This window comes from Phocoena sinus, chromosome 1 (assembly GCF_008692025.1).
Source record: "Phocoena sinus isolate mPhoSin1 chromosome 1, mPhoSin1.pri, whole genome shotgun sequence".
Lineage (NCBI taxonomy): Eukaryota > Metazoa > Chordata > Mammalia > Artiodactyla > Phocoenidae > Phocoena > Phocoena sinus.
Window position 1 is genome coordinate 142,262,488 of NC_045763.1, and position 26,768 is coordinate 142,289,255.

Sequence of the window (26,768 nt, forward strand, 5' to 3'; positions counted from 1 at the left end):
GTTTTCTCAATGAAATATGGGCAAGGTGAAGTGTTTGGCATGGGGTCAAAATGTTTTAAGGAAAAAAGAGAAGCCATAAAATAGTCGTTTAGGAGAGTGGAGACTAGAATTTGTGACATATGTCTGGTTTCAACATGGTTCACCAGAGAAAAATGTGCAAACCTGTTTTAAGCACACTTGTCTCTGAGAGCCCACACTTGGTTACTTATCAAGCACCATGTTTTTCAAAGATAGGCTATATCACTTTGGCTCTCACTCACTGTCATTTTCCACTCTGATTCAGACACCTAGAATTTTCTTTTATCTTGCTCTTCAGCTCATTCATGCGTTTAAAAACATTTTTTCAAATTATATTTTATTTTGCATTTGTATGTGTTTTGTGTAGGAGGAGAGTTTTCCAAATGTTTTCAAGGGATTATGGAAGTAGAACTTCTACTTCTCTGAATTTGTTTCATCATTTATGAAATGGGAGTAATATCTACTTGCAGAATTGTAGTTAGCTATTAGAAATGATATGTATAAAATATGACCCATAAAAGACAATCAATAAATAATAATTGTAATTATTATTACCACTAAATATTATTTTGTCTAAAGAATAAAAGACCTTGCTTCTACCCTGCTTTTTTTCCTAGATAAAGTTAGCTTCTGAAACTCTGAAACTGTAATTTTAAACAAATACTTTTTTAAACAATATTAATGTGCCACAATGTTTCTAAGTTTCTTATGTATTAGTTGGTTGGAATATAAGATATCTTACTGAATGATAAATTTTTGTATTTTGAGTTATATAATGTTTTAAGGCCTTGATAATGTAATATTTGAGAAAGAATAGACTTTAAATAGGAAATGTATTTTCTTATGAGACTTTATTCTTATTACACAAGAAAAAAAATTATATTAAAAATATAATTTGAAAAACACAGTAATAACAATGAGGATAAAACATGGAGTAAAAAAGCCAACACTATAACTTGAAAGGGAATTTTTGAAAACGTGTCACAATATTATCCATATCCTCTTCTGTCCACTAAAATATTACTGCAAGACTACAATGTTTTGAAGTAAAGCATTATATCAATTGAGTAAATAATACTAAGAAATGCTAATCATATAATTTTAGTGTCCAGTCTGGTTTTTTTTTTTTCCCCAAATTAGAACAGCCCATTACTACACTTGGTGTTCTCTAAAGGAATATAAATACTACCAAAATCAATGTTCAATGCTTAAAGGAGAAATATGAGACACTGACATAGTGAATCTTTATTCCATATCTTCTTCCATGTTGCTCTGGTCTAGGACATGCATTTCTGTTTCAGGTAATAACCCATATTCATTCAGGAAAGATTCCACATCCCCAGTAAAAAATTCTTCAGCAAACTGTTCAGCAACACTAATGAAATTGCTTATGAGTTCCCCACCTTTGTAGACGAGCAGTGGTGGGGAGTACATCTGAGGAAAAGCGGTCCCCAGCACCTGTATTAGAAGCTTTTATTTTACAAAACTTGACCGTTAGGGTATTCGGCTGCAAGGCATATTAAGCTACTGTTTAGAGCATCACAGCCCTTAATACCATCTTCATAAATGTGAACAATGATTGTGATTATTTTCTTCTCCTTTTTCAATGGTTTCCAGGAATTGCTCCCCAGATTCCAGCTCATAGACAAACCCATATCTAGGCCCAAAACTCAGCTTCTGGTGCATATCCTGCATACACTGCCTACGGTATTTACGAAGGCAATTTTCATCTTCTTTTTCTCTGTGGATTAGCTCATATTCTTGAACGCTCATCTGGAAATAGATGAAGAAATGATAGAGATCATTCAGTCAGAAATTTATATTCCTTATAATACCGAACCCATTCTCAACTTAAAGAGTTTGCGTTGGCTGTCCCCCCTACCTCCTGAGATGGCCTTCTCCTTCACCTCATTTGTTCAAATGTCACCTTCTTTGATTATTCTACCTAAAAGTGTCCCTGCCCCATGTTCTTTATGCTGGTTATTTTTCTTCGTAGCAATAAACATTACTTGATATTATAGTATATGTTTCATTGTTTAATATTAGTTTTTCTAACTTTTATGCTGTATGGGGGCAGAATTAGTGTCTGGCACATAATAGGGGGTTCAGTAATTATTTCATGACTAAATACATGCATAAGTATTGCTAAATATAGTTGAGCTATGAGATGGTCATGAAATGTGCCACTTTGGGTGAAAAAAATCCAGCAAGGTCTACTCTAGAGTGACTTTCATAAAAGTGTATACACATGCTCATACATGCACAAGTACCTGTACATGCACTTAAATGTGTTTTCAACAAATGCCTTTGGACATTATTGTCTCCTCCACAAAAGTTGTGAAAAAGACTACTAATTTTTTTGGAATATGTAGGATGGAATTTAAGAAAGACAGCTTTTACTACTATTTGGAGTTCACCAGATTAGCCACAAAGACCAGCAGCATCACCATTACCTGAGAAATTCTGGGAAACGCAAATTTGGGATGCCACCCCAGATCTACTGAATCAGACTCTGTGTGAGCTGAGTGAGACATGTTTAAACAAGCCCTCTAGGTGATTCATATGCACTGGTTTAGGCTAGAATGAGAAAAGACCTAACTTCTATCTTCCAAGACAGCTACTTTTCACTGAAGGTAGAATATAAAATTACCTGCAGAGCCTTTCTTAATAGCTATGTCATTGTTAACTTAGTCAATAGAATGTTAAACACCCTTTCCCTTCACATACACACACACACACAAGATATAAAAGAGTGATGATGGGACATAGTGTGACTAAGAGATGTGGAGCAGCCCAGAACCAGGGAAGTTGGACGACTCCCAAATTTATGGAAAATCTACTATGTCTTAGACAATTTACATAGATTATTTTTCTTAATCTTCAGAATAAACATATCAGGTAGTTTTTTTTACAGAAGATACTGAGATTAAGTAGAAGTATTTGGTGCTTTCATTATTTCCTTTTCTTGTTTCTTCCTCCTATATTTGTTTTTCTAATGTCCTCATTCTTATTATTGTTTTCTGCTTTAAAATTATCGTTCCAACTTAATTTGTTTTAATCCTAAACATTGTTAAATGTTTTATATAATTTTTAAGTTGCTACCATAGTTCTGCTAATTTAACAGGCTGAACCACAAAATACTGATTTACATATGCATTTGAGCATTCTTATGAGAACTTGTTCCATTCACATCTTCAGGCAAATAGATATTTAGGCATTCAGATACATTTCTAAAGCTTAACCTTAATACAATATTTTTAATCATTATAATGTCTCACATTTGTATAGCATTTTACATGTTTCAAAATACGTTCTCATTTATTTTCTCTTCACATCCCTTTAAAACAAGTGAAGGAGGTATTGTTATAGTTCCTCAGATAGGAAAATTTAATTGTCTCATCCACATCACATAGTGATTCAGTGAAGGAACCAAAATCTGAAAACGAGATCTTTTTTTTTTTCCACTTCCCTCACAAACATTATACTGCATTAATTTTTTTTTTTTGGCTGCGCCAGGTTTTAGTTGCAGCATGAGGACTTCTTAGTTGCAGCATGCATGCAGGATCTAGTTCCCTGAACCCAGGCCCCCTGCATTGGGAGCACAGTCTTACCCACTGGACCACTAGGGAAGTCCCTGAAAATGAGATCTTAGATTTGAAGATTTTTTACAATGGCCAGAAGCCTAGAACCAAGAATATTTCTGATGCAGAGACTGTCTGTTGAGAATCAATATACAACAATCAATATACAACAACTCATATATGCTGGTTTGGAGATAAATAAACCACTAAAGTGATTTTTCCCCACAATGAAAATCACCTTATGGTTTCTTTTAGTATTTCTTTAGTATTGCTATTGTTTTTATATAAATAATATGTGCTAATTATAAAGATTCAAAACTGAACTAAAAGCTAAAGGAAGGAAGTAATAAATACTGAAATTTTACCACTCTGATACTCTAAGATAATCTCCATCAAGATTTTATAGATCATCTTTTCATATTTCGCTTTCTTATGTATGTATGACATACACATTATATAATAAGAAATAAGTGAGAATTTTAAAAAATGCTGCTCTTAAAAAATTATGGATATATTTTTTCATAGTGTGGCTTATTCTGCTTACCTTCTTCCTCCTCCTTGGAAAGGAGGTTGAGAACTGTCAACCAATCCCACCCTTCCAATTAACCAATATTGTCAATTTGGTGAGTGTCTTTCCATACTTTTCTACATACATGCTCATATAATCATAAACATAAACATAATCATAAGCATAAACACATATACAGTGTTTGTTCTCAATTGCTGTAGAGAATGGGATCACATAACTTAAAATTCTCTGTATCTTACTTTCTCATGTTGTGGAACTACCTCTAAGTCAACTCATGTATTTGTAACTCATTCTTTTAACAGTTGCCATGTATTTCTTAGTATGGGATGACTTTATAGGCATAGGCGTTTACGGCATTTCCTTTTTTTTTGCTTATACAAACAATACTATAATAAAAACACCCTGCAGATTGTTTATTTTTGATTTCTTCTTATCTTACCTTTCTGCTGAATCTTTCTTTTGAGTCTTTGTCATCTCCACTCTGAGGAGAAGACATTTGTCTGAGAATCTCCTTCTTACTGGGTGGGAATGAATTATTATCTTCACTCTCCAATTTAAACTTTCTCCAATCACTTATTACTCCTTTGGGTCCTGGAATAAAATTTAAAACAAATTGTTTTCCTTTTTACTTTCCAAGGACTATTTACACAATTGATATTGCCATGGGAATAGACTTGCTATCTTCTGTATCAGAAAAATTATTTGGGCTAGAAATTTCTGACTGCCTTGCTCATAGAAATGTTCTCCCACATTAATCTTGTTAAGTGGGTTTTGACTAAGAATCTTTCTATAACATCTGTGTTAATGAAAATAGAAATTATGTACTTTGAGCTATTGGAAAAAATTGTGGGTAAAGATATTTAAAAATTAGAGTATAGAGAGGAAACTAGAATTTTAGAAAAATAGTACTGTCATTAAATAAGAAAGAAACTTCAGCAATAAACTAAAATTGGAAGCACACTATTTTTTTTTTTTTTTCGGTACATGGGCCTCTCACTGTTGTGGCCTCTCCCGTTGCGGAGCACAGGCTCCGGACACGCAGGCTCAGCGGCCATGGCTCACGGGCCTAGCCGCTCCGTGGCATGTGGGATCTTCCCGGACCAGGGCACAAACCCGCGTCCCCTGCATCGGCAGGTGGACTCTCAACCACTGCGCCACCAGGGAAGACCTGGAAGCACACTATTAACAAAGGAAACTAGGATTTTGGGGGAAACAGATTGAAATGTTATCAAGATCCAAAGAACAATAATGACAATAGCACTTAAAAGACAACCAGTAAGAGGGAGGCCTGACTTCAATTAAAACTAAAATGGTTTTAAGAAACTTATTATATAACCATTCAATTCTTTCTAAGATCCTAAGAATCTTTTTACAAATATAGAAAAGATGGAATTTGCAGATTTAAGAATATTAATTAAATCAAGGATGATCTAACTGAAGTTCTGATGTTCAGTTGCCCTGATAAATAATAACAGTATTTGGAAGAAGGTCTAAGTCCTTGAAAATATGGAGTTTTAAATATCCTTCACTAAAACTTAACCATATCCATACTTTAATATTGTATTATGTATGTAGATGTATTCTCTCTCCCACATATTTCCTAATAATTTTTTTTTATATAATAATAATATACAATTTTAATATAAATTTATTTATATTATGTTCAATCAATTTTTTTTTTACTTACTTGCATAGTCTTCATTTTCCAGATGTGTCTTCCACATATACAAAATATGCATGTGTATAGCATGCGTTTATGTGTGAAGAAAAGAGGAATCCCTTTTTTTCCTCTTTTTTTACAAATGGTAGTATATTATGCACACTTCTGTTCACTTTTCTTTTTTTACTTCACAATATATCTTAGAGATTTTTTTCACATATATACATAAACATCCTTTTTTAAAAATGGAGGCATGGTATTCTACTGTGTAGATATTAATTTACTTAGTTTCTTATTGATGTAAATGGTTGCTCCACATTTTTTCTCTGACGTATTATTCTGAGTGAAGAACCCTACAAATACATTTTTTTCCCTCTCTGTTCAGGTCCACATATAGGTAATGGTAGTAAAATTGCTTGGTCCAAAACATTATATATTTCTAATTTTAATATTGCTAAACTACCTTTAAAGAGGTTGTAGCTACCAGTAATGTATGAGTATGCTTCTTTCCAAAGTGTGATATTAAACTTTTTTACTTTTACAAACCATGTGAAAAAAACATATTTCACTATATAGTTCTAACTTTGTAAGTGCCTATAATTTTTTTTTCTAAATAGTCTATTCTATATTTTGCCAATTTCTCCATTGGTTGTTGGTTTTATTCTTATTGATTTGTAGAAATTTTAGTATATATTAGGAAATTCACCCTTTGTCAGTTAGTTGCAAATGTTTTTCCTCAATTTGTTAAATTTTTTTGGATTTTGCTCCTGATGACTTTTACAGACAGCAGATATTTGCTTCCCCCCCTTTCTTCCTCCCTCCCTCCCTCCCTCCCTCCCTTCCTTCTTTCCTTCCTTCCTTCCTTCCTTTCTTCCTTCCTTTCCTCATTTCTATAGCTGAATTTATCAATCTTCCTTATTGTTTCTTGGTTTGTGTCATACTTAGAAGGTATTCTAAATACTGCCACTATGAAATTAGTTTCATGCATTTTTGTTTAGTACTCATATGAATTCATTCAAACTCAAATTGACATCTAATTAAATCTGTTCTAAAAGTATTGATTTCACATTAATTTATCCAGTCAAGTATTTTTTAGATGATTCCACAACCCATTCAAAGGTATTACTTAAATTTCATACTGAATAGTGACAATAAGAACATTAGAGATCTCCGGATCTAATTTTAATTTTATAATTATTTTTTTCTTTTAACTTGCTTACCTGTGTGTGTGGCCTGTCCTTCAGAGTCTTCCTCCAAACTTTGCCTTTTGGCTCCTTCCATTTAGAGATTCAGATTTGATATAATCTATAGGATAAACAAAGAAATAATGACAGCAGATGAATTCTAGGAGAAATATATGTATAGTATTCTGCTGCCAAGTTCATGTAAGTTAAGGGTTATCACTAAGTGATGCAGTGTTTAGTTTTCTATCTACCTTGTTAAAAGCACATAATTTAATATTTGTGTCCTTAAAGATATTTGGACCTAAGAATTTTACATAATTTATAGTTTGTCTTTTTTTACTTAAAAAGCCTTCAGCTTGGGTCTATGTACTTAGTAAACATTACTTATTACTGATTTTCTTTTTTATTACTGTTTGTTACCAAATTTCATAAAATTATATTCTAATCATTTTATATAATAATAATGTTTTAATTAATAATAATTATATACTTACTATGAACACTTGTATGTGCCAGGCATTGTACCAATCATTTTATTGTGTCAAAAGTCACTTAATTCTCACACAACCATATATAGCAGGGACAATTGTTAATGCCATTTTACAAGTGAGGAAGCTGAAGGACAGGGAGTTTAAGTTCTACTTGCCTAAGATCACATAGTAAGTGGTGGAGCAAGGATTTGAATCTACATTTGATTTTAGAGCTGTCTTAAAGCATTACACTATTAATGGAAGTTAAAATACTGTATCATTTTTTTCTCAGTGTGATTTGACAAATCCAGCTTCTGAACTGGCATTAAAGAACTATGATCTAAGGAATAGTGTGATTCGAAGCCTAACACTATAACTTCTCTCCATACCATAAAGCACGTTTTGGTGACGTTACCCACCAAGCAAATGAAAACAGCCAGAACTATGCCTATAGAATTTGAGAAGCTAAAATTTGTCACAAATCTACCAAAAGCACATGGAGTTTTGTTCTTAGGAAACTCCATGATGCCTTCATGTAGAACCTATTTATTCCTAGTTCACATTCAAATCCAACTTATTTGCCTATTTATTTTTCCATTATCTGGAAAACTCTATTATACATACTGACACATTCCCCAAGAAGGTCCATATAGTTGTGACTTTCTTGAAATTTTCAAGTCAAGGAGGATATACTGACAGGGGATATGCTATCTTTTTACTCTTTCTCCTTCTTCTACCCTTCCCCCTTTGCCTCTTTCTTTCAAAGTTATTTTTAGATTAATTTATTTATTTTTGGCTGCATTGGGTCTTCATTGCTGCTCATGGGCTCTCCCTAGTTCTGGCGAGCGGGGGCTACTTTTCACTGCGTTGCTCGGGCTTCTCATTGCAGTGGCTTCTCTTGTTGTGGAGCATGGGCTCTAGATGCGCAGGTGTCAGTAGCTGTGGCACACAGGCTCAGTAGTTGTGTCACACAGGCTTAGTTTCTTCATGGCATGTGGGATCTTCCTGGACCAGGGCTTGAACCTCTGTCCCCTGCATTGGCAGGTGGATTCTTAACCACTGCACCACCAGGGAAGTCCTCAAAGTCAGTTTTAAGCAATGATATCACCCAGCTTATGCTTTGATCCCATCTTAGTTTTTTGTTGATAAACCCTGAGCTTGGTCTGTTTGGTGATTTCCCGAGGCACAGAATGGTAAAACAGAACTCTTTGTCTTGATTCCTTTTTGGCTGGGACTTCTGCCCAACATTTGGACTGGTATCTTAATTTTATTGTTTCCCTCATTACAGTTCCTACCCAGAATCAGAGGAGGTCAAAGGTCTTTGCCAATTTGATTTGCCAATTTGAACAAGAAAAGACTTTTAAGAGAAGGCTGTCAAGGGAATGCCAGTCCATTCCACAGTATTTATGTAGCTATAAATGAAATAGAGAATTTTAAATCTGAATGGATTTAGTAGTGAAAAAGAATAAAAGATAATGAAAATAAGAGAAAATGGAAATAAATACATATTGTTGAACAAAAGAGGCTACTTAATTACTTAATGCAATTATTTAAAAATAATTTTTGCATCTAAGAAAAATGAGTATTATAAGTTTGCTTCAAAAGACCACTGCAGGGCTTCCCTGGTGGCGCAGTGATTGAGAGTCCGCCTGCTGATGCAGGGGACACGGCTTCGTGCCCCGGTCCGGGAGGATCCCACATGCCGTGGAGCGGCTGGGCCCGTGAGCCATGGCCGCTGAGCCTGCGCGTCCGGAGCCTGTGCTCCGCAACGGGAGAGGCCACAACAGTGAGAGGCCCGCGTACCGCAAAAACAAAACAAAACAAAACAAAAAACCACTGCAGAACAAAGTAATGGAAACTATTTCATAACTTCAATAGTTATTTCGTCCCCAGAAAAGTAGAGACTCAAGACAGTCTCTTTTATTTTGCAAAAGTAGATTGATAATTTGGGGTAGCTACTATTCACAATAAATATATATAAGTTTAAGAAATCCTAAAAATAATTTTATTTCAAATGGTGAAGAGACAGAAGCATAGCTTATTTCTTGACCTGTTTCTTGCCAACCTAATTGGCAATCTAGTGGAGAAAAAAAGAAATTTCACTTTTCAAAAAGACTTTCACCAATTTCAAGGAATTCCTTTACTGAAGAGATAATCCAGTTACATGGGGGAAAACCTGTTTCATTGATTGGATTAGCATATGTTAGGAATAGACTATGGGCCAGGCATTCCTCTGGGCTCTGAATTACATGAAGAACAAAACTCTTCTAGTATGGCATTAACAAATACTAAGACTGAAGTCAGCTGGGTTACCTATGTAGTAAAAGACAGAGTCTGTTCCTTACCTAATGCCTCCATTTGAGTTAGAGTACAGATTGGTGAAATTTACTACTAAGGGAACCAATCAACGGAGATAGAAATTTGAAGAAAAATATTGAAATATGAGGCATATTTGCTTTCACTGCTTGAAGACACTGTAGAGGAAGACACAAATCTAGTGTAATTAGCTATTGATATATTTGACCTGCCCACCTGTTAATATCCCCCATCGTTAACTTACTATGAGGCTTTCTGATTACCTCAAATAATTTTTCTTCAAAATTTGCTTTAATATCCTAAAATTAATCCAGTTAGTATTTGGAAGGTACTCAGATGCTTACACATAGTAAGTGCTATATAAGTCTGTAAAATAAAATATATCTTTTACATTTCTATCTTTTATGTTTCTATATATAATGTAACAGTCATTTTAAAAATATGATCAATATTTGGCTTGCAATGGTATTATTAGTGGCTAATAAATTCCATGTCTGCTTTAGGTTAAAGGATTTAAAGTAACAATAGGATTATTACAAGACTTTGGGTTATTGTAAACATATGCTGTGTGATTGGAAATTAGTGATAAAGTAGGGCAAGAAGACAAAAAATTCTGCCACCTTCCCCAAGATTTACTGTGGTTCAAGAGTTACTGTATTTTCCATATGATATATTATAAAAATCTGTGATGTGGTTCCTTTTTGATTTTAGACAGTTATAATACTGTTTCAATTAATAAAATCTGTGTTAAGTAAAAATTAATTTTGGATGACCTTTGACAGAATGTCACTCACTCAAATGGGTACTACCAAACTCTTTTTTTTTTTTTTTTTTTGCGGTATGCAGGCCTCTCACTGTTGTGGCCTCTCCCGTTGCGGAGCACAGGCTCTGGACGCGCAGGCTCAGTGGCCATGGCTCACGGGCCCAGCCGCTCCGCGGCATGTGGGATCTTCCCGGACCGGGGCACGAACCCGTGTCCCCTGCATCGGCAGGCAGACTCCCAACCACTGCGCCACCAGGAAAGCCCTTTTTTTTATATATCTTTATTGCAGTATATATAATTGCTTTACAATGTTGTGTTAGTTTCTTCTGTACAACAAAGTGAATCAGCTATATGTATACATATATCCCCATACCCCTCCCTCTTGCGTCTCCCTCCCACCCTCCCTATCCCACCCCTCTAGGTCATCACAAAACATTGAGCTGATCTCCCTGTGCTATGCAGCAGCTTCCCACTAGCCATAAATTTTACATACCAAACTTCAAAAGTAAAAGTAAATATTGGGAAATATAGTTTAAAAGTATAATTCTACCAAGTTAGTCTTTATTTTCCTCTTAATTTAGGATTTTAATAGTAGTTTAAAATAATAGCTTATGTGGGATAAGATTTTTCGAACTTTGTCCTCAAAACTCTAATACCTCCCATCCATGGTTTAGTAATTATTAAGAAATAAAATGACATAATTTAAAACAATTTTTCTTTTAGTTCCTGTTTTGCACATAATAGTGATAATCTAGAATAGAAAGGAAGTAAGTAAAATTCTTAAGTATTTGTTTTAAAAAACTCTCTAAAATCCCCAAATCCACCCCTAGAATATTTCATTATCATCATTATTCTTGTTCACATGATACCGTGATGATGACATTTATCTTTTCATATATGTTGATCTAATCTAATCAGAACATCTAGTTTAGAATTTACTGTAGATTCTCAGTGTCCAGAAGAGCTTTGCTTTCAGTACTAATTGTTGTAATTTACTGGCAGGTTTTCAAATAGTGGGCTCATCTCATCACTGTTTAAGGTATGGGCTCATCTCATACCTTAAACTGATTTTTCTCCTAGCATCCACAGCAATTTGTAGAACTTATTTTTACATGCTTCACTACTGTAAGTTCTTCCAGGACAGAGATTAGTCTTCACTTGTCATTGCCTTACTTCTTATAACTGTTTCACATGTTACAAAAAATCCATAAATGACAGCAGCAATTTTGAAAGAATATAAGTGCTAGGTACTTTATACATACTGTTTTAAATTTTCACAGAACAATTTTCCTCATTTTTCAGATGTGAATTCTCAGGTTCTGGGAGTTTCAGTGACTTGCCAACACTCACAGAGGTAGTATGGAGTAGATAGAGCTAAATTTCAAATCCAGGTTTCTCTGACTTTCAAATCTCTAAAATACTTATTTTTTCCACTATGCCATCACCTATTCAATAGCATGCTTAATGAATGAATGAATGAAACAAATCAACCTAATTTTTGCATAAGCATTAAACCAAGATAAGAATATGAAAAATAACAGATCAGTAAGTCACCATGTCCTTGTTCTTTGAGATAGTGTTTATTCTAATGATATATTTCTTGAGATAGTATTTATTTAAATTATATTTTTCTTGAGATAGTACTTATATGAATTATATACGTCTCTGTTTGGATTAAACCTCATTCATTTATACTAAATGTAATAGAAGAGTCTATTTATTCCAAGTTATCTGAGTTAATTCTAAATGACTGATAATGACTGTAAAGTTAATACAAAAGACAAAATGGCTTTGCCTGCTGTTGGTTCTTGACAATCATACATACTGACTGAGAATTTATCATCAATCCTATGTCTCTGGATCACTCATAAAAGCAAGTGTAATAGGCAATATACATCAATTATGTATCAAAATAAAACTACAAAACGCTCTTTATAGAACTACTCTTCCTTGTGTAGCAAAATTAAGGAACTATTACACTGAGCTTTGTGTGGAGATTTGTGCAACTAAGTGAGATACTTCACTCAAGGACTCATCTCAACCTTTTTGAAAGAATTAATTCTGTACTCCAAAGAACAACATTTGAATTTTTAAATGTAATTGAAGTAACAATTCTATTGCTTCAGCAATCTTTAAGATCAATTTCTAAAATTAAGCCTGTTTCTTAGTCCTGTTTTTATGTAGCTCAACTTTTATATAAAAATCTTCTCAGTGTGTGGCATATCTTTGGAAACTAACACTTAATCTTTCAAACTTTATGCTGCTTTTCTATTTGTCAAAAATCACATGTAAACATAGTTTCCTGGTAACTGAGTCTTCTTGGGCTGCTATAACAAAATATTACAGACTTTGAGGCTTAAACAACAGAAATTTATTTTCTTACAGTTCTGTAGGTAAGAATCAAGGTCTGGCAGGGTTGGGTTCTGGTGAAGCCTCTTCCTGGCTTACAGACAGACACCTTGTGTCTTATATGACAGAGAGAGGGGGAGCTCTGGTATCCCTTCTTGTTAGGACACTAATCCTATGGATCAGGGTCTTACCCTCATAACCTCATTTAACCATTAACCTCATTATTTCCTTATTAATTACTATCTCAAGATACCATCACATCTGGGGTTAGGTCATCAACATATGAATTTGCGGGAACACAGTTCAGTTCATAGCACCTGGCTCTTACTTTTGTAAAGAATTATCTAAATTATGTAATAGATGGTGGCCACTATTTCTGTGCTTTGGGCCTGAATAGCCCATCTTTTCCCTAATTTCTAAAGCTTTGGGGCCTCTATGTTTCAGGGTTCCCCATCTATCCTTTAAGAATTGCAGGTAGGGAAATGAGGCATACCTAGGATTATGTTGTCCAATTTTTGGGTTGTTTATTAGTTCTTTCCTTGCTTCTGGACCCCGCATTCCTGGGTTGCCACAGAAGGTCCTATAAAAATATAGGCCAGGAAACCCCTACATATCAAATAATACAAATGCCAGTTATTTTCTTGGCCAGTCTCTGGGTTGTTCTGATGTCCTTAGGAAAACATTGGCATTCTATACTAATTGCAATACAATCTAGAGTGTTGTGTAAAAGTAAATCAGAAGAGTGATACATAGACTTCGGTTAGAATGTATGGGTTCACCTTGATCTAGGTCAGATCAAATAACTAGTTGTAGATCTAAGAATACACTGTGTATCAGTATTTTCCATACAGAAGGAAAAAACTGTTTTAAGCATTACAATAACTATTATTTTCTGTTGAGAAATAAAAGCTATAAATGCCAGGGGAAAGAAAAGGCCCAATAGAAGTATTCCATTTTATTTAGTAGGGCTGAGGTTCAGGTAAATGTGTTTTCATTCTTTTTCTTATTTTAATTGTAGTTTAAGGTTTTAGATTCTGTATTCTGATACTGGTTTCCTTAAGTACAAAGTAAAGAGGTTAAACAACCAAAGATTAAAATGAACTTCCCATGACATACATGACATCTTTCCATGGACATAAAAAATGTAAAAAAGAACATTAAAGTATCTTTAATGTGAATTTCAAAATATTTTTTTGTTGTGCAATTTAGAACAAATAACCTTCCCTCTCTCTTATACATGAACGCATATGTTCCCTTCTGGAAACATGGAATAAGAAGCTGTTTTAGAGAAGGTGCTATACTAAAAATGACATTATTTTGTCTGAACATGATTAGTCATGGAATGTAGATAACCAACTGGGAGTAAAGTACTGAAATGCTTGATTAAAACAATTCTTTAACTTAACTGAAGTGGAATGTAGCAAATTATGTATCTTTAAGGCATACTTGGAACATACTGTGTTATTAGGTGGCTGAAACCAAGCAAAACTGCTAGGTGAGAAAAATCTATAGAAATTCTGCTTCACCTTCAATTTTGATAGAAACCTAGATTCTGTGTCTTGGTCTATGCTCCATAAGGGTAATACACTGTGCTGCTCACCCTTGCAGGGCTTCATGTTCTACCCTTTTCCACCTCTAACCATAAATCTTCATAGATCTGTGCCTTCCTTTGTTTTCCAAGGTGACTGTGAGCTAATCTGATCAACTAAGCCAGGTTAATGTTCTCACCAATGCTAATATATTAACGTCAGATGCTTTAAGCCCTGCTACGACTGTCTTCCCCAATGTCATATTGGGCTCCTGCAGAAAACAGTTCTGCTTTTTCTTACTTATTAAAAAAAAGTCATCAGTGGTGGGAATTTCACTTCAGATAGGTCTGACAGCACCACCTCAGATCATGGGAGCTATTACTGGGCTTGTGAAGACTGCATTATCTCTCAAATCACAAAATTAACTCTGACGATTTCACCCAAGCCATAATTTCCTCTTTCTTTACCCCACCCCACTATTTTATTTACTGACTTTGAGAACTAGAGATTTTTAGTAAGAGTGATGTGGTCTTAGGTTTAATATTAATATACAGGGGATTTTATGCCTCATAATATATCAGTTAATTTCTTGAATTACTCTCTAATTGGTTTATTTATATATGTCTTCTACCCAGTGAGGAATTAGCTTCTTGTGGGCAGGAACCATGCATTGCAATGCTTCCAAGTGACAGTATAGCATAATGATTAACAACACATAAACACTTGGGTTCAAATATAGCTCTGCCAGTTATTGGCTGTGTGACCTTGAGCAAATCACTAAAATTCTCTGTGCTTTAGTTTTCTTATCTGTAAAATTAGGGTGATAATAGTGTCTACCTCAAATGACTGTGTAAGGATTAAATGATATAAAATGTATTATGTAAAATATATAGTATTTAATAGTAGGAACTTAATAGGTATTTAGTAGAATGATAATTAATAAATAATTTAAAATTTTAGATACTAGAACCAAATATTTAAAATTAATAACAGACATTGTCAAACTAATATAAATTTCATTTTGGAATCAATATGTATATGCACTGCTTATGTCTAATTATCTCCCTCACTCAAATATATGTGTGTATGTGTGTGTGTTGTGTGTGTGTATGTACATATCCACATTCATGTTGTACATTTATCTCAAAGCTGTTTTACATTCTCCTATCGCATTACTGACTAAGGTCCTTTACCATGATACTTTGATTTACTTCTAGTTAGGTCTGTTTGCCACAAGGCATTTAAGAATGTGAAACCTGAAAAGGAGATTAATTTGAAGTCATGAAATACAGGCTAATAAAATGTACATGAAATAGCTTTGAAAACAATCGTAGAAAGGTTTTCTGTAAATGTGGAAAATGGGAGATGAGTATTAATTCGAATGTGACATACTTGTTTTCCAATGAATTACCTCTCTAACTCTGATTTTTCAGCTTATAAGTGATTTTCTGTTTGAATTTCCTTTCAGCATTTATGTCATAGTGATTCATATATATTTTCTGAATTTCAGTTGTCTAGTAGAGTAGGACTTTAAAGAGACAGTAACAACACTCAGGCTTTCTGCTGCCACCTTTAGTCACTCTAGTTGTTAATTTGGGGGTAGGTCAACTTTTACATTTTTATATCATAAGGAGAGTTTTCTTTAGAAATAAATCCCCAGAAGCATGAATGGAGCATAGGACACACCATCCTCAAAATGGCTGTAACAAATAATGCTGAGCAAATGGTTGGCTCTAAGCAAATGTTCCTTTTCTTTTCTTTACATATAAAACTCACATATTGATGCTATTGAAAACATCCCTTACTTTATTTTTTACTTTTTTCCTCCCTAGTGTCTAAAGTTTATAATAACATTGATAGAAGAACTGTGATAGAAACTTTAATGTAAGACACTGCAGAGCAGATAGAATGTTTTCTTAGCTTCTACCTTTCTCAAATAGTTTTGATTTTTCAACAAATGAGACAGGCAAGTGAGAGATGTAGGGAGGCTTTTGAACAATTTGTATGTCAGGAATGTATAACAAATAACAATCATATTTGTCAACCAGTATCATCAGTAAAAAATATTCTGGGAAAATAGGAGCTTTCAAATTATAACTGAATTATTGCTCCTAACAAATGAAGAAGACATTAACTTATCCAGGTTTGCTCTTACTACATACAGATATTATCTTACTTGTTCTGAAGAAAATAGAAATGTCAGAACCTGGTGGGAAATTCAGAGCATATATATCTTGTTTTGAATAATCTCTGTATCTTGTAAAAACACTATACCAGGACATACTATTTGAATTCCATTATAGACATCACAGATGGTTTATATATATATATATATATATATATATATATATATTTGACAATAACTTATGTAATATTAAATCCAGTTTATAAACATAATATTTAGGCAAAAAATTGCTGTGGAGAATTAAGTGATCTCTAAAATTTTTTCTAGCTTTAACATTAGGTAATTCTAAGTAGCATGCATAATCGTCAAAAAAATATATATATATATTTAAAATGGATGCTATAATTGAGCTATTTTTGCAGTTAATAAAAATATTCCATGACAAAAGAATGGGAAAACCTAACTTCATTCATTTTCATGATGCAAACTGTAAGGTTTATTAGTAATAATAATCACCTCCACAGGAGCAAAATGCCAAAAAAAAAAAAAACTGAAAGAAAAATTTTACCTAATTTAACAAATATCAACAAACTCCATGTGTTTTCTTTTAAAAACATCGTTTCTGTCTCATTAAATTTTTGAAGTAAACTTCTTGAAACAGACAACATTTTCCCACTTTAAAGATTAAAAAACAAAACACAAAACAAAAAATAAATATCAAGAAGAAAGCCCAAGAACACACAACTTGTTAAGTATTTGGTTCAGAGGTCTGAGAGTGCTTTAGTGCTGAACGTTAATACTCCCTCTCCCAGCTTGGGAGTCAACTCTTCAAATATAAAGTTCAAGGAATCATCACTTCTTTCTTTCAGTTCTCCCTTCACTTAAAGGAAGGACTGAAGAATTGTAAATTTCAAAATTAATACTCTATTCATGGTTTTAACTTTCTAGAGTATCAGACTCAAAATTGTGTGTTTACTCTGAACTTACATTAGTGAAGGTGACTGGTGCAAATTAACTTTAAAATGGAAAGATACACAGTATTTAGTTATCTTCATAGTAGATAAATATTATTTAATGTTACTTTGCAATATTTTAAAAGAACACACAATAATATATCAACAGTGAAATCATTATTTTTCCCCTAAGGTAAAATTTAAAAAATTATATTATCAAGAAGACTACCTGTAGACTCACAGTTTAGTGCCTGGTGTCCTCGATTGTGTTCAGTGGATAAGATTTACTGTCTGCTGAACTCCTCTCGAAGTGGAACAGGTTTAAGCTCAGATTTAAGATCCCTGGATATTGATGACCTTTACAGAAATAGCTCTGAGCAAGTAATAGGATTGAGGTAAGAGAATTAACAAAGCCTATTTACTAACAGTAAGGCAAAAACAAAAAAATAAATGGAAGAAAACCAAAGAACTTCAAGTCCTGTGGTAAAATGCACAACCTAAGATTTGAGAGTTATGTTTTATTTGGCGGACATTCTTAGGACTTCAAGCCCAGGACACAGCCTCTCAGATAACGCTGAGAAAACTGTTCCGAAGAGGAGGAGGGGGAAACCAGAATATATAGAAGTTTTTGCAACAGCACCAGGTAGCTGAAACAAAAGATTACTGTTAACAAAAGAAAACTAGATATCTCAAATTAAGGAATTTAGTGCTCTTCTATGTTTGGGAAGATGCAAGATTCTGGGCTCGGATATTCCTTGGATATTCACCTCATTCCTTGGATATTCACCTTAGCTGTCTGGGACCAGTTATCCTGTGTTTTCTCATCCTGAGTTTCCTCAGACTGCACCATCAGGTGTGAGCGCAGTCTGATGGCTGCTAGATGGCAGGTATTCCTTGCTCCCATCCTCAGTTCTCTCAAGGCTCACCATGGGGGGTGGCTATAATCGCTGATGGCTGCAACATCCTTTATTGATATGGCGGGCAGTATTTTCTTTCCACATGTCCTATTTTCAGCAAGAGTACTGCCTCTCTTCCCTTCCATGTATGCCCTTCTGGACTGTCTTGCCATTTCGCAATTTTCCAATTTAAATTTTAATTTAAGTATTTCATCCAAATAAAGTATTTTAGGACAGAATGCATGAAAAGAGCATGCAATGTAATTTTCCCAGAATCTTAACTCCCTCTGGAATAGCTTTAGGTCTTAATGACTGTAGGTCTGATCAAAGAATCAGAATCACGAAGCTGGAAATGATGAAAGGGTAGTGGCACAAAAGCACAACACTTCAAATTATTTAAGGAAAAAAGAATCTTTTAGTGGGTATCTGTGGAGTTTCAGGATAATCACTGAGAAACATCATTTGAGATGTCTGACAAAACAATGAAAATAACTTAAACTTGAAAGCTTAGTTGAAAGTTAGGTTTAAATGAAAGCTTGTCTCAACTTCAAAATACTGAATTTCACAAGAGAAGTCTATAATTACTGTCATCAGATGCTGGGGCCCCCAACCAGCATCATGTTAAATTAAACCCTCTGAATTCTGTGTTTATCTTTCTGCTTCTTTATGTGGTGGAGAAAGGAGAGTTCAGGAATAGTTATGGTAAAGTCTGAGTGCTTCCCTTTTTTATTTTAGTGAGCAGGTCCAATATAAATATTCAAAACTTAAATTCTCATATAGGGGATGGAATTTTCAAGTGAACCATTATATACAGGGGCATTTTTTAAAGTGAGGGCCCAGACCATAAAGAAAGCAGTGGTAGGTATCAAATTAGAAAAAGAGAATCACCATGAAAACGGCAATGCAAATATATAAAGACTGGACAACAGCTGGGAAAAGCTGAAGTTTTAAAAATACCTTATTTGATGTATTACCCATATGATATTTTAAAAAAGCAAGATAAAAACATACTCAGAATGCATCACCATACAGTCATATGGTAATGAAGTAAGTCTACCCCCTAGTGATGTCATTGCTGGTTTCAGACCATTCTAGGAAAAGACTCTGTGGACAGATAAGTGTACATCATGCCTTCTGGTTTTATGGTATTGGAATTCAGACTACACAGATTATAATTTGTTTATGCCTACTTTTTGTGTTAAACTAAAAGAAGTTGGATTGCCTAGACACTGAGTGTTTTGCTTGAATGAGTTTTTTTTTTTAAAAAGCTAGTATTTGTAATGTCATGAATCACACTAAAAACTTCTCTTTATAAAAGAAAAAATCCAAAGCAATTGTAGATTTGAGATTGAGTGAAAATAGAGTGATTAAGAGGTTGGGCTTCAGAGTCAGACAGACACATACTTAAATTCTGGCTATGTCACTTACAGTAGTGTAATTTGGGGCAAATTACCTAAATTCTTCAAACCCTGGTTTCTTTATTTGAATAATAATAATAATAGCGACAACAGCAATAATGATAGCAGCACCAGCTTCATCGGTGTTTTGCAAAAAGTAAAAGTGTCGATACATATGAACTGCATAATTGCTCAATGAATAGTCATTGGTATGATTATTGTTGCTGGGTGAACTTCATGGTCCAAATTTCACAGACTCCAGTGCCCTATTCCCAGCAAATGAGGAGAGGAATGTAGAAATGTGGAAGATGCCGTGAGCCTTGAAAGTTTAGTAAATCTCTTTGTGATCTCATCTGTGAGAACATCTTTCATAACTTTTTCCAAACAATTGTTAATAGATTTATATTTTCTATATATAGCAGATATACTGGGAAATGTTTTATAAATTTAGGTTTAAATTTAAAACATTACCTTTTATCTGACATTCAGGCCACTATGAATTTAAAGCATGTATCCTTGCCCTAGGATTTTATGATTTAGGAAATAAGTTTGAGTGTAGTTTCCATACTATTCACAACTGAAAAAAAATACAACCTTGTTTGAACTCTTACTGTGTTCCAAGTACTGTTCTAAGCGTGTTACATACTTCATTTCATTTAATCTTCAAAATAGTCTTATGAGGTAGGAAATATTATTCTTTAAAGAGAGAGTTTAAATTTATGGATTCTAATCATATTACCTTTTAGGCACCAATGTTCTCAATGTTTTTAGTCAGTATTCATATAGTAGCCTTTTTATCTACTATAGTTTTTTCATGGTTAAGTGTTCAGAGCTATACATTGAAGGCTGTGTAGTGAATTGGTTGAGGGCACAAGCTGTGAATTATGAAAGATCTTGGTTCCAATTCTGACTCTAGTGTTGACCTTGGGTAAACTGCTTAACTTTTGGGGGAAGTTATTACTTTACATATTGAATGGGGCTAATGTTAACTACTTCATAGATTTATTCTAAGGATTAAGTGACTCAATTAATATAGTGTAAAATGATAGAGCCTGGCACATAATAAGCACTCATTTAATGGTGGTCATTATTTTTGATCAACATGCAATGAGTTACTGATGGATAAAACACACACACACACACACACACACACACACACACACACACTCACACAGCTAGAGACCATAGGAAATGCTAAGCGAAAAATAATATGCTGAGGCTTCCGGGAAGATGGCGGAAGAGTAAGACGCAGACATCACCTTCCTCCCCACAGATACACCTGAAATACATCTACACGTGGAACAACTCCTACAGAACACGTACTGAATACTGGCAGAAGACCTCAGACCTTCCAAAAGGCAAGAAGCCCCCCACGTACCTGAGTAGAGCAAAAGAAAAAAGAATAAACAGAGACAAAAGAATAGGGACGGGACCTGCACCAGTGGGAGGGAGCTGTGAAGGAGGAAAGGTTTCCACACACTAGGTAGCCCTTTCATGGGCGGAGACGGCGGGTGGCGGAGGCGGAAAGCTTCAGGGCCGCGGAGGACAGCACAGCAACAGGGGTACAGAGGACAAAGTGGAGAGATTCCTGCACAGAGGATCAGGGCCGACTGGCACTCACCAGCTCGAGAGGCTTGTCTGCTCACCCAACGGGGCGGGCAGGGTCTGAAGTTGAGGCTCGGGCTTAGGTCGGAGCGCCGGGAGAGGACTGGGGTTGGCGGTGTGAACACAGCCTGCAGGGGGTTAGTGCGCCACGGCTAGCCGGGACGGAGTCTGGGGAAAAGTGTGGACCTGCCAAAGAGGCAAGAGACTTTTTCTTCCCTCTTTGTTTCATGGTGCGTGAGGAGAGGGGATTAAGAGTGCTGTTTAAAGGAGCTCCAGAGATGGGCGCAAGCTGCGGCTAAAAGCGCGGACCCCAGAGACGGGCATGAGATGCTAAGGCTGCTGCTGCCGCCACTAAGAAGCCTGTGTGCGAGCACAGGTCACTATCCATACCCTGCTTCCGGGGAGCCTGTGCAGCCCACCACTGCCAGGGTCCCTGGATCCAGGGACAACTTCCCTGGGAGAACACACAGCGGGCCTCAGGCTGGTGCAACGTCATGCTGGCCTGTGCCGCCGCAGGCCCGCCCCGCACTCTGTGCCCCTCTCTGCCCCCGGCCTGAGTGAGCCAGAGTCCCCGAATCAGCGGCTCCTTTAACCCTGTCCTGTCTGAACGAAAAACAGACGCCCTCCGGCGATCTACACGCAGAGGTGGGGCCAAATCCAAAGCTGAGCCCCTGGGAGCTGTGAGAACAAAGAAGAGAAAGGGAAATCTCTCCCAGCAGCCTCAGAAGCAGCGGATTAAAGCTCCACAATCAACTTGATGTACCCTGCAACTGTGGAATACATGAATAGACAACGAATCATCCCAAATTGAGGAGGTGGACTTTGAGAGCAAGATTTATGATTTTTTTCCCCTTTTCCTCTTTTTGTGAGTGTGTATGTGTATGCTTCTATGTGAGATTTTGTCTGTATAGCTTTGCTTCCACCATTTGTCCTAGGATTCTATCCTTCCATTTTTTTTGTTGTTGTTTTTTTGTTTTTCTTTTTTTTAAATTTTTTTTCTTCTCAATAATTATTTTTTTATTTTAATAACTTTATTACATTTTACCTTACTTTATTTTATTTTACTTTATCTTCTTCTTTTCCTTTCTTCCCTCCTTCCTTCCTTCCTCCCTCCCTCCCTTCTTTGTTTCTTTGTTTGTTTCTTTCTTTCTTTCTACTTCTACTAATTCTTTCTTTCTACTTTTTCTCCCCTTTATTCTGAGCCGTATGGATGAAAGGCTCTTGGTGCTGCAGCCAGGAGTCAGTGCTATGCCTCTGAGGTGGGAGAGCCAACTTCAGGACACTGGTCCACAAGGGACCTCCCAGCTCCACATAATATCAAATGGCGAAAATCTCCCAGAGATCTCCATCTCAACACCAACACCCAGCTTCACTCAACGACCAGCAAACTACAGTGCTGGATATCCTATGCCAAACAACTAGCAAGACAGGAACACAACACCACCCATTAGCAGAGAGGCTGCCTAAAATCATAGTAAGGCCACAGATACGCCAAAACACACCAGCAGACATGGACCTGCCCACCAGAAAGACAAGATCCAGCCCCATCCACCAGAACACAGGCACTAGTCCCCTCCACAAGGAAGCCTACACAACCCACTGAACCAACCTTAGCCACTAGGGACAGACACCAAAAACAACGGGAACTACGAACCTGCAGCTTGCAAAAAGGAGACCCCAAACACAGTGAGATAAGCAAAATGAGAAGACAGAAAAACACACAGCAGATGAAGGAGCAAGATAAAAACCCACCAGACCTAACAAATGAAGAGGAAATAGGCAGTTTACCTGAAAAAGAATTCAGAATAATGATAGTAAAGATGATCCAAAATCTTGGAAATAGACTAGACAAAATGCAAGAAACATTTAACAAGGACCTAGAAGAACTAAAGATGAAACAAACAACGATGAACAACACAATAAATGAAATTAAAAATACTCTAGATGGGATCAATAGCAGAATAACTGAGGCAGAAGAATGGATAAGTGACCTGGAAGATAAAATAGTGGAAATAAGTACTGCAGAGCAGAATAAAGAAAAAAGATTGAAAGGAACTGAGGACAGTCTCAGAGACCTCTGGGACAACATAAATGCACCAACATTCGAATTATAGGGGTTCCAGAAGAAGAAGAGAAAAAGAAAGGGACTGAGAAAAATATTTGAAGAGATTATAGTTGAAAACTTCCCTAATATGGGAAAGGAAATAGTTAATCAAGTCCAGGAAGCACAGAGAGTCCCATACAGGATAAATCCAAGGAGAAACACACCAAGACACATATTAATCAAACTGTCAAAAATTAAATACAAAGAAAACATATTAAAAGCAGGAAGGGAAAAACAACAAATAACACACAAGGGAATCCCCATAAGGTTAACAGCTGAACTTTCAGCAGAAACTCTGCAAGCCAGAAGGGAGTGGCAGGACATATTTAAAGTGATGAAGGAGAAAAACCTTCAACCAAGATTACTCTACCCAGCAAGGATCTCATTCACATTTGATGGAGAAATTAAAACCTTTACAGACAAGCAAAAGCTGAGAGAGTTCAGCACCACTAAACCAGCTTTAAAACAAATGCTAAAGGAACTTCTCTAGGCAAGAAACACAAGAGAAGGAAAAGACCTACAATAACGAACCCAAAACAATTAAGAAAATGGGAACAGGAACATACATATTGATAATTACCTTAAGTGTAAATGGACTAAATGCTCCCACCAAAAGACACAGATTGGCTGAATGGATACAAAAACGAGACCAATATATTTGCTGTCTACAAGAGACCCACTTCAGACCTAGAGACACATACAGACTGAAAGTAAGGGGATGGAAAAAGATATTTCATGCAAACGGAAACCAAAAGAAAGCTGGAGTAGGAATTCTCATATGAGACAAGATAGACTTTACAATAAAGACTATTAGAAGAGACAAAGAAGGACACTACATAATGATCAAGGGATTGATCCAAGAAGAAGATATAACAATTGTAATTATTTATGCACCCAACATAGGGGCACCTCAATACATAAGGCAAATACTAACAGCCATAAAAGGGGAAATCGACAGTAACACATTCATAGTAGGGGACTTTAACACCCCACTTTCACCAATGGACAGATCATCCAAAATGAAAATAAATAAGGAAACACAAGCTTTAAATGATACATTAAACAAGATGGACTTAATTGATATTTATAGGACATTCCATCCAAAAATAACAGAATACACATTTTTCCAAAGTGCTCATGGAACATTCTCTAGGATAGATCATATCTTGGGTCACAAATCAAGCCTTGGTAAATTTAAGAAAATTGAAATTGTATCAAGTATCTTTTCCGACCACAACGTTATGAGACTAGATATCAATTCCAGGAAAAGATCTGTAAAAAATATAAACACATGGAGGCTAAACAATACACTACTTAATAACGAAGTGATCACTGAAGACATCAAAGAGGAAATAAAAAAATACGTAGAAACAAATGACAATGGAGACATGATGACCCAAAATCTATGGGATGCAGCAAAAGCAATTCTAAGGGAGAAGTTTATAGCAATACAATCCCAACTTAAGGAACAGGAAACATCTCGAATAAACAACCTAACCTTGCACCTAAAGCAATTACAGAAAGAAGAACAAAAGAACCCCAAATTTAGCAGAAGGAAAGAAATCATAAAGATCAGATCAGAAATAAATGAAAAAGAAATGAAGGAAACAATAGCAAAGATCAATAAAACTAAAAGCTGGTTCTTTGAGAAAATAAACAAAATTTATAAACCATTAGCCAGACTCATCAAGAAAAAAAGGGAGAAGACCCAAATCAATAGAATTAGAAATGAAAAAGGAGAAGTAACAACTGACACTGCAGAAATACAAAAGATCATGAGAGATTACTACAACCAACTCTATGCCAATAAAATGGACAACCTGGAAGAAATGGACAAATTCTTAGAAATGCACAAACTGCCAACAGTGAACCAGGAAGAAATAGAAAATATGAACAGACCAATCACAAGCACTGAAATTGAAACTGTGATTAAAAATCTTCTAACAAACAAAAGCCCAGGACCAGATGGCTTCACAGGTGAATTCTATCAAACATTTAGAGAAGAGCTAACACGTATCCTTCCCAAACTCTTCCAAAATATAGCAGAGGGAGGATCACTCCCAAACTCATTCTACAAGGTCACCATCACCCTGATACCAAAATCAGACAAGGATGTCACAAAGAAAGAAAACTACAGGCCAATATCACTGATGAACATAGATGAAAAAATCCTCAACAAAATACTAGCAAACAGAATCCAACAGCACATTAAACGGATCATACACCATGATCAAGTGGGGTTTATTCCAGGAATGCAAGGATTCTTCAATATACACAAATCAATCAACGTGATACACCATATTAACAAATTGAAGGAGAAAAACCATATGATCATATCAATAGATGCAGAGAAAGCTTTTGACAAAATTCAACAGCCATTTATGATAAAAACCCTGCAGAAAATAGGCATAGAGGGAACTTTCCTCAACATAATAAAGGCCATATATGACAAACTTACAGCCAACATTGTCCTCAATGGTGAAAAACTGAAACCATTTCCACTAAGATCGCGAACAAGACAAGGTTGCCCATTCTCACCACTCTTATTAAACATAGTTTTGGAAGTTTTAGCCACAGCAATCAGAGAAGAAAAGGAAATAAAAGGAATCCAAATTGGAAAAGAAGAAGTAAAGCTGTCACTGTTTGCAGACAACATGATACTATACATAGAGAATCCTAAACATGCTACCAGAAAACTACTAGAGCTAATCAATGAATTTGGTAAAGTAGCAGGATACAAAATTAATGCACAGAAATCTCTGGCATTCCTATACACTAATGATGAAAAATCTGAAAGTGAAATCAAGAAAACACTCCCATTTACCATTGCAACAAAAAGAATAAAATATCTAGGAATAAACCTACGTAAGTAGACAAAAGACCTGTATGCAGAAAATTATAAGACACTGATGAAAGAAATTGAAGATGATACAAATAGATGGAGAGATATATCATGTTCTTGGATTGGAAGAATCAACATTGTGAATATGACTGTACTACCCAAAGCAATCTACAGATTCAATGCAATCCCTATCAAACTACCACCAGCATTTTTCACAGAACTAGAATAAAAAATTTCACAATTTGTATGGAAACACCAAAGACCACTAATAACCAAAGCAATCTTGAGAACGAAAAACGGAGCTGGAGGAATCAGGCTTCCTGACTTCAGACTCTACTACAAAGCTACAGTAATCAAGATAGTATGGTACTGGCACAAAAACAGAAATATAGATCAAGGAACAGGGTAGAAAGCCCAGAGATAAACCCACACACATATGATCACCTT

General features: G+C 35.5%; 1 protein-coding gene across 1 annotated transcript in view; it reads right to left on the minus strand.

The window, feature by feature from the left end:
• Positions 1-1,263: 1,263 nt before the first annotated feature.
• The window catches only part of PDC (phosducin), a 41,722-nt gene continuing 16,217 nt past the window's right edge, over positions 1,264-26,768 (minus strand). Inside the window, 6 exon segments of the mRNA XM_032643433.1 lie at positions 1,264-1,437; positions 1,439-1,513; positions 1,515-1,619; positions 1,621-1,791; positions 4,568-4,719; positions 7,009-7,093. Of these exon segments, the coding sequence (XP_032499324.1) occupies positions 1,264-1,437; positions 1,439-1,513; positions 1,515-1,619; positions 1,621-1,791; positions 4,568-4,719; positions 7,009-7,069 (738 nt within the window). The 5' untranslated portion in view covers positions 7,070-7,093.